General features: G+C 54.5%; 1 protein-coding gene across 1 annotated transcript; it reads left to right on the top strand.

Moving 5' to 3' along the window:
• Window positions 1–6141: 6141 nt before the first annotated feature.
• LOC109767373 (uncharacterized) lies at window positions 6142–7306 on the top strand. Its single transcript, XM_020326130.4, has one exon. The coding sequence runs from the start codon at window positions 6625–6627 to the stop codon at window positions 7039–7041; it is 417 nt and encodes a 138-aa protein (XP_020181719.1). The 5' UTR covers window positions 6142–6624; the 3' UTR covers window positions 7042–7306.
• The last annotated feature ends 1096 nt before the right edge of the window (window positions 7307–8402 follow it).

Raw genomic sequence — 8402 nt, 5'->3', positions numbered from 1 at the left:
GGGGTATTGGCTGGGCGGTACTACCGCTGGTGGTGCGCGGTACTATCGCTTATGTTGACAAGCGGTACTACCGCCCACCCGAGCGGTACTACCGCTGGGGGCGGGATCAGGGGGTTATGTCGGGGCAGGGGAGGTTTCTCCTCCCCCATACCCATTCGCACCGCCCCCTCATACCTCTTCCTCTCTCCAGCGACTCCTCGCCGCGGGAGGGCTCCGGCGGGCCGCCTTCTCCGGGCCATCCCTCTCCATTCCCTTCGGTGGAGTCGATCCCCACCTCGTCCTCCTACCATGGATGCCGGTATTGCCCTCGTTCCTTCTCTCTTTTTGTCTAGTTCTCAGATCTAGCGTTTTGGGGCAATAGTGGTTGCATCTCTAGATTTTTGGCTAAATCTCGGCTTGAGTAGTTTGGAGAAGGCATCTAGACTGTGTGGATTAAGTTTTGGTAGGATTATTTTTGAATTTGGCAGTCCGGTAGTGCCGGATCTGACCACGGCAGTAGGAACCACCGGTTCCCAATCTTGCGCGGTACTACCGCCTATGGCCAGCGGTACTACCGCTGCCTGCCAGATTCCATCATTCCTCTACCACTGTTTGATCCATGTTGTTTTGTTTGGAGGCTTACGCTTTTTCTTTCGTGTTGGTTTTTCTGTTCGTGTGTTTGGTTCCAGGTGGTGAACGTCCTGAGGAGCAAGTCCGCCCTGTCAACCCCGGTCGTGCAACATCAAAGCGCTACCGCACCTCTGAGTCAGTAGGTGCTTCCTCAAGTGCGGCTCCTCCGCCTCAACATCAGAAGAAACTTGCCAACAGGCCGAAGCCAAGGGGCAAGACTGTGACTGAGTTGTCTGCTAAGGAGTTCTGGGAAAGGCGTCGCCGCAACCCCTATGCGGAAGACCAAGAACCCAATTTTTTCAACCGCCCGTTCTGGAACCGCTTTCAGTTTGCCATCTACTTTGATGTGATCAAGGCCAAGAAGAATCTCTATGTTGATGTTCGCTCCATCGACACGGATGCCATGGAAAAGGATCCTGAATACTTTGATGAAGCTCTTCAGATGTGTGCTCAGCTCAACATTCTCATAATCATGCAGTTCAACAAGGACTTTGATGCAGATTTGGTGGCTCAATTCTATGCTACTGTCCATCTTGGCACTGATGAAGAAAGGACTCTGACCTGGATGACAAATGGCAAGTTACTGTCTGTCAAGTGGAAGGCCTTCATGGAGTTACTTCAGGTGGAAGATCGCGGTCTTGAGACTCCTGTCGGCTTTCGCCCTCACTGCAACGTCAACTCCACTCACAAGCAAGCCCTCTGGCCCTACTGCACTGTGAAGGTTCACCCTGTGACTAAGAAGGAAACCTATGAGTTGTCTACCTACCTGGACATCCTTCATCGTGTCTTTCGAGAGACCCTCTTTCCTCGCATCGGGAATCTAGATATGGTCCACTCCTATCTCGTGGATATGCTTCTTTTCTGCCAGCATGAGAAGGAAGCAAACACTGGCGAGTGTCCCTGGACATTTCTCATGTTATGTGGTCTGAACTTCTCACTGCCGTTTCTGAGCGCAAGTGCCCGATCTATGGTCCGTTCATCATGCTGCTCATTGAGAAGGCCTGGGCACGTGTCTATCCCCAGGTGATGCTGGAAACTGGAGAATTGGTTTCTCATCAGATCAAGCATCTGAGGAAGAAGGACAGTTGGGGCACCCCAGCCCCTAAATCCGGGGGTCCATCTACTGCTGCTGACATGGAGACCGAGGACGGGGCTGAGGTCGATGATGACGATGAGGATTATGAGCCTTCTGGGACAGAGCCCTCTTGGGCAAAGAAGATCAAGCGCAAGATGAAGAAGCTCTTCTGCATGGAGTCTCGTGGTCAGTACATGTCTCATGTGGCTGAGAAGAAGGCCAGGGGGCGTCACAAGGAGCTCATGCGTCAGCTGGGTGCGACCGTTGTCAGTGGGTCTGAGGGCCAGATCACAGAGGAAGAGGAGTGGATTCAGCAGCATTGTCCGTGGACCGATTCCGACACCGAGCAGTTTCCGACTGAGGATGGCAGTGCAGATGACCCTGCCGGGATGTGATGAGAGAGCTCCTCAGTTTGCCTTCACCTGGAACCGTAGCGTCGCTCTTTGCCCTTTTGGTGTCTCGATGCCAAAGGGGGAGAGAGCTTAGGGATTTGCTTTATGGTGTGCTTTATGGTGTCATCGTTTTCTTTATTGTGTCGTTGTGTTTTCTCGCGATTTTCCTTGTTTGGTTGTGTGCCAGTGAGACTTAAGTTCCAGACATATGGTTGTTTGGTTGTGTGCCAGTGAGACCTAAGTTCCAGACATATGGTGTAAGACATATGCTACCTTATCTTTATCTATGTCTTTCTAGTACTTTGGTATCTTATGAGTTGCTTGTCTATCCTGTTATATTACCTGCTCTCATGTATCCTATGCTTAGGTTGTTGGACTATAAAATATAGGGGGAGTGTTGATCCTAATGTGGTGTCCTACATTCCAAAGGCACTACTAACTAGGTGCACACATTCAAGGGGAGCCCGTCTATATTTTGTAGTTCTAAGTATCGTTACTTTCATGATATATCCTTGTGCAAATCCCTGGTTGTCATCAATCACCAAAAAGGGGGAGATTGTTAAGGCATATCTCTCTAGATGTAGTTTTGGTGATTGATGACAACATGTTTGCGGACTAATCGTGTGCTTTGAGCATTTCAGAGATTCATCATTTGGCACGAGACGATTTCTTTCCCCTCGGAGTGTCATTCAAGACGGTGTAGCTCTTTCACTTCTTTCGGTGGATTAGTTTCGTAGGAGTCACCGTACTATCAAGAGGGGGTCCGCTTTGGTAAGGCTAGGGTGGAATCAACACGTACACATCCTCTTTGCACCCTCTGAGCCTTTCCGCTTCATTGGAGATATCTTTCCTCTCTCTCTTTGGGCTGAGTCTGGTCCCAGCGGTAGTACCGCTTAGGGGTCGCAGGCGGCAGTACCGCTCCGCAGCGGTAGTACCGCCGGTGGGTCCTCAGCAGTAGTACCGCTACAGTACCAGGCCCCTACCGCGTCGACTCGAGGGGTCATTTTTCGTGTCGGATAGTGCGGTACTTTGCAGCGGCAGTAGGGCGGCAGTACCGCTCATGAGCGGTGGTACCGCCCTACCACCGCGGCAGTACCGCTCGGGTCTGTCACTCTCCTGCCCTCCAGACTCCACGGTAGTACCGCCCGGGGGAGCGGTAGTACCGCTGTGATCAGCGGTAGTACCGCCCTCTGCGGGGCTGTTGTGGGGGGTAACGGTTGGATTGTTCCCCCCACTATATAAGGAGGTCTTCTTCCCCAAAGTTGACCTACCTCTTCCCCCAAAAGCTCCATTGTTGCTCCAAACTCCATTTTCGCCCGATCTCTCTCCCTAGCCAATCAAACTTGTTGATTTGCTCGGGATTGGTTGAGAAGGCCCTGATCTACACTTCCACCAAGAGAAATTTGATTCCCCCCACTTATCCCTAGCGGATCTTGTTACTCTTGGGTGTTTGAGCACCCTAGACGGTTGAGGTCACCGCGGAGCCATAGTCCATTGTGGTGAAGCTTTGTGGTGTCGTTGGGAGCCTCCAATTAAGTTGTGGAGATTGCCCCAACCTTGTTTGTAAAGGTCCGGTTGCCGCCTTCAAGGGCACCAATAGTGGAATCACGGCATCTCGCATTGTGTGAGGGCGTGAGGAGAATACGGTGGCCCTAGTGGCTTCTTGGGGAGCATTGTGCCTCCACACCGCTCCAACGGAGACGTACTTCCCCTCAAAAGGAAGGAACTTCGGTAACACATCCTCGTCTTCCCTAGCTCCACTCTTGCTTATCTCGTCCCTTTACTTTCGCAAGCTTACTTGTGTTAAATCCCTTGCTTGCTTGTGTGCTTGTTATCATTGCATCATATAGGTTGCTCACTTAGTTGCATATCTAGACAACCTACTTTGATGCAAAGTTTAAATTGGTAAAGAAAAGCTAAAAATTGTTAGTTGCCTATTCACCCCCCTCTAGTCAACTATATCGATCCTTTCACCTGCCGCCCTGATCCCTGGACCTGGGCGTATCAGGAACTGCCCGCTGATTGGCCGCCCGGGCACCACCACCGTCTCCCGACCTGCCCACGTTTGAATTGCCGATCCTTCCAGAGCCCACCAGAGCATGAGGCTGACCGGTCAAGCGGTCAAAAGCGGTCAGACTGATCGACAGCCTGTCCGTGACCGGGGCCACCACCCCTCAGCGACCGGCGCTGCCACGGGCGTCTCCTCCATGGTCGGCAGGCGCCAATCACCTCCGGGACCCGATGCCGCCGCCGAGACGCCGGCGACGCCAAGGCTCGAACCCTGACCGCGGTTATCCCTAACGCCAAAGCTCCACTGCGCTCTCCTCGGGCCCGAACTGCCCCTTCTCTGATCACTGATGCGGCCATCCGAGGGGACGTCGCTCTGCCCGCTGCTCGACGAGGCCCTCAAGAACCGCGGCTCATCACGCTCCGAAAAATCCCAGACCGAGTCAAGGTAAATCAAGATCCTGTACTGCAGAAGAGACGGCTCCATCAATGGCGCGACCTGCCCAGGCTCCGGGATTGCCAGCCATCTGAGGGATGGAATGGCCGCAGGGTCCGCTGTCCAAGCGGTGATCTTGAACGCCGAGAGATCCAGCCTCGAACTCGTCTCCGGTGCCACCGTGTCCACCAAGCAGGACGAGCCTAGCAGATCCTCCACGACACCACGCTCCCATGCATGCGGCGGGATACCTTCCAACAGCAGCGACACTCTGAAGCCGAACATGGCGTGCACGGCCTGGGCTTGCCGGTTCCATTGCCTGAAGTAGAGCCGGACTCTACGATGCTCAACGAACGGGCGCTCCGCCACTCTGTTCCGTTGCTCCTGGCGCGCGAAGACGACAAGGAAGTCCTCCGGGCGATAGCTGTGGACGGAGAGCCACTCCCTTTCAATTCCGACGACCGCCCCGAGCGCCTCGAACACGAACTCCGGGGAGATGTCATGCCTGGCACCCGCCGCGTAAGCCACCATGGCAAATTGCAGCCTCCTCTCGAGGTCTGCCATGGAAGGGGTGCGACGAACGACACAGAGCTCCAGCGGGTTGAACTCCTCTTGCTGTGCGCTGGCAAGGCGCGGGGCGTGCAGACGGGGCCAGACGGGTAGGGGCGTGGCCGGTAGCGGCGGGGGGGGGGGGGGGGGGGGGAGACGGAGGCCTGGATCCCGCGGCCCGATGCGACGGCGCCTGGTCAGCACAGGCAACCCTGGCCGCGACCTGCCGTCGGAGCTCGCCCTCCGGGGACGGGCTGCGGGGCCTCTTGCAGTCCTTCGAACAGTGCCCAGGCTCGCCGCACCGGAAGCAGACGATGTCGTTCTTGCAGTCGCGCGGGAAGTGCCCTTCCTCGAAGCATCTGAAGCACAGGCCAGCCATCTCAGGCGAGATCTCCCTGCGCGGCCTTGACGAGGAATCCCCTTGTGGCGCATGCCCACGGTCGCCAACCCGCCACCGCCACTTCTCCTTGCGCGTCGACGGCGGCGGCCGCCGGGTCTCCGCACCAGGCACCACGAGCGCGTCCACGGCCAGGGGCGGCGGGGAGGGGGGGCGGCGAGCGCAGGGCCCAGCGCCTCCGGACCATCTTCGGAGCACGAGGACAGGCCGAGGCCGGACACCACCGGCCGCTCACCCGATGGGCGGAAGGTGGAGTTCACGGAGCAGGGACTCGCCGCCATGCGAGCAGGCGTTGGACGGGAGGCAGGCGGCTGGGGAACGGAACAGGCGGTGGCCGCCGGGGTCGGAGTGACCACGGCAGAGGGTTGACGCGCCGCCGGAGTGGCGAGCGGCGGGTGGGGGATGGGATGGTGGGGTGGCTCTCTCGGCTATCTCTCCTTACCGTACTGGTTGGTCGAGGATGTGCGTATGAAGTGTCTACGCAGCATGTGTCTGTAACGTGTTAAACAAAACATTTTGGAACGTAGAAAGAATAGATTATTGCTAGTCCCCGGCCCTACCGAGTACCTGGTCGACTGCACACCACGTGAAGTGCGGTGAGATGACGTGGCCGCTATATACCCCTCCGAGTTACCTCGTCCACAGAAATATCACACGAATCTCATTAGCATTTGCGTACCGGCAGCCATCTTCCGCATAGCCCCTCAAAGTTATACATAGCTCGCAAGTCGAATACGCGTACTAATTTCTACCGCTGCATATTCTATAAAATGGAACTTTTGGCAGCGTCTTTATGTGGAAAGATTTGCTAATCTTGTCCCACATGATGTGACTGACACCCAGTAATTTTTCTCTTCTTGAACAGCCAACTGACATCGAAAGTGGACTATTACGCGCAGCCTGGCCTTAAAGAAAAAGAAAGTACGCTCAGGCCCCTTGGGTTTCTTGTCATTCTGAATGCACCCCGGTCGAAGTCGGTTTCGTAGTGCCCAGTCACGGCGCAGAAATATCACACGATCAACCTTAGCCCAACAAAATAAAAATGAAAATTAGAGTGGGAGAGAGGCAGAGAGGCACACGAAATTAACCGGAGCCCAACCCACCCCACGCCGGGCGCGACCTAGGAAGCAAACCACCGGCCAGGCCACGACCGCCGGGCATGGAGCAGGCCCTCCGCGACCACGCGCCGGCCAGGGCGGCGGGGCGCAGGCCGACGCGGTTCACGGCTCTGGAGCTCGCGGCGGCCGAGCAGCTCCTCCACCTCAGCGAGAGCAGCTGCTCCTCGGGCGCCGCCTTCACGCCGCTAGGATCGAGGACCGCCGCGTCGGCGGCCTGCTCCTCCTCCTCGCCTCCCTCCGTCAACGCTCCGCCTGCCGCAACCGCGCGCGACCCCGTCGTCGGCCTCGGCGCGGATCACGAGGAGGAGGACGACGAGCAGGAGGTGGGCGGGAGGCCGCGCGTGAGCAGGAGGTACCGCTCGGTAGCGGAGTTGTACGACGCTACGGATCCGGCTGGAGCGCGCCGGAGAAAGGGCAAGGCCGTCGCCGGCGGCACAACGGAGGAGAGGAGGAAGTAGAAAGAGATCAGGGGGTCACTCTTGCCTGTAATTATGGGCTGTTGTTAGCAGGGAGTAGTAGCCTGGGGTAGAGAACGAATAGAAGCTTTGCTTCTGCTTCTGCTTCTTCTCCGGTGTACGCATGTGTATCGCGTAGATCAAGAAATAATGATCTTCTCTTCACAGGAGGAGTCACTAAGGTAGTTAGTTAGGAGCTTAATCAGGTGTAAATTATTATGCATCGAGAGGTAGTCTTGAATAAACCAAGATGAATACCTTGTGCTTAGATCGATTTGCAAGCAGCAGAGACTCCATTGAATCTACGTACTTTCATCTGAATTACAACTGTAGTGATTTATCACGGCGCCTTTTCTCCTCATTGTAGTGATTTTAACACTGTATTGTACTGTAGTGATTTATCACGGCGCTTTCAGACTTGAAATGGAATTTGATTTGTTCTTGCTTCGTGGTTTTTAGAAGAGCCAGCCGAGGGTGTCTATTCCACCGGTTCAATCTTCTACTCCCTCTGTAATGAAATATACTCCCTCCTTCCATCTGTATAGGGCCTAATGCGTTTTTCGAGGCTAACTTTAATCAAATGTTAGAGTAATAATATATGACATGCAATTTACACAAAGCATACCGTCAAATACGTATGTGAAAGGAGCTTTCAATAATATAATTTTTACATTATACATCTCATGCACTATTAATCTTGTCAATAGTTAAAGACGGTCTTGAAAAATGAATTAGGCTCTATATAGATGGAAGGAGGAAGTAAGAGTGTTTAGATCATTAAAGTAGTCATCTAAACGCTTTTATATTATTAGTTTACGGAGGGAGTACGTATTACTAGTACAAACGATCAGCTTTCCAATGGGAGAAATGACGGCAGACCGTACGATGAAATGAGTAGCTAGCTCCGCGCGTATACGGCCTGATCGAGGTCGGCGTCCAGGAGGTCGGTGTTCGTCCCGAGCGACTGCAGCACATCATGCCTAGAGGGAAACTGGGTATCACGGTTGGATCCTCCATCGTCCACAGTACGTCCACACCAAGTCTTCCGCGTAGTAGTTCCACCATCTCAAAGCGCTTAAGGGTCATTCAGGAAGGTAGCCAGAAAGACAAAGATAGGTTTCGAGGGGTTCGGTCTGGATGAAATTGGGGCGGCAAGCCCATCAAACCAAATCCCACGAAAAAAAAGACCAAGCTACCGATCGATCTACGTGTGCTGTCAACGGGATCGTGAGGAAAAAAAGGCAGCTGAACTGCATCAGAAACAGATGCATGGTATGGGATGTAGTACTCCAGTCCAGTAGTGAATTCTAGAAGGTGCGCATGTACGTTCGAGAAAAGAAGATGGAAGATCGACCGAGATGTGC

Source organism: Aegilops tauschii, chromosome 7, assembly GCF_002575655.3.
Source record: "Aegilops tauschii subsp. strangulata cultivar AL8/78 chromosome 7, Aet v6.0, whole genome shotgun sequence".
NCBI classification, from domain to species: Eukaryota; Viridiplantae; Streptophyta; class Magnoliopsida; order Poales; family Poaceae; genus Aegilops; species Aegilops tauschii.
This window is presented reverse-complemented; position numbering and strand designations above follow the sequence as displayed.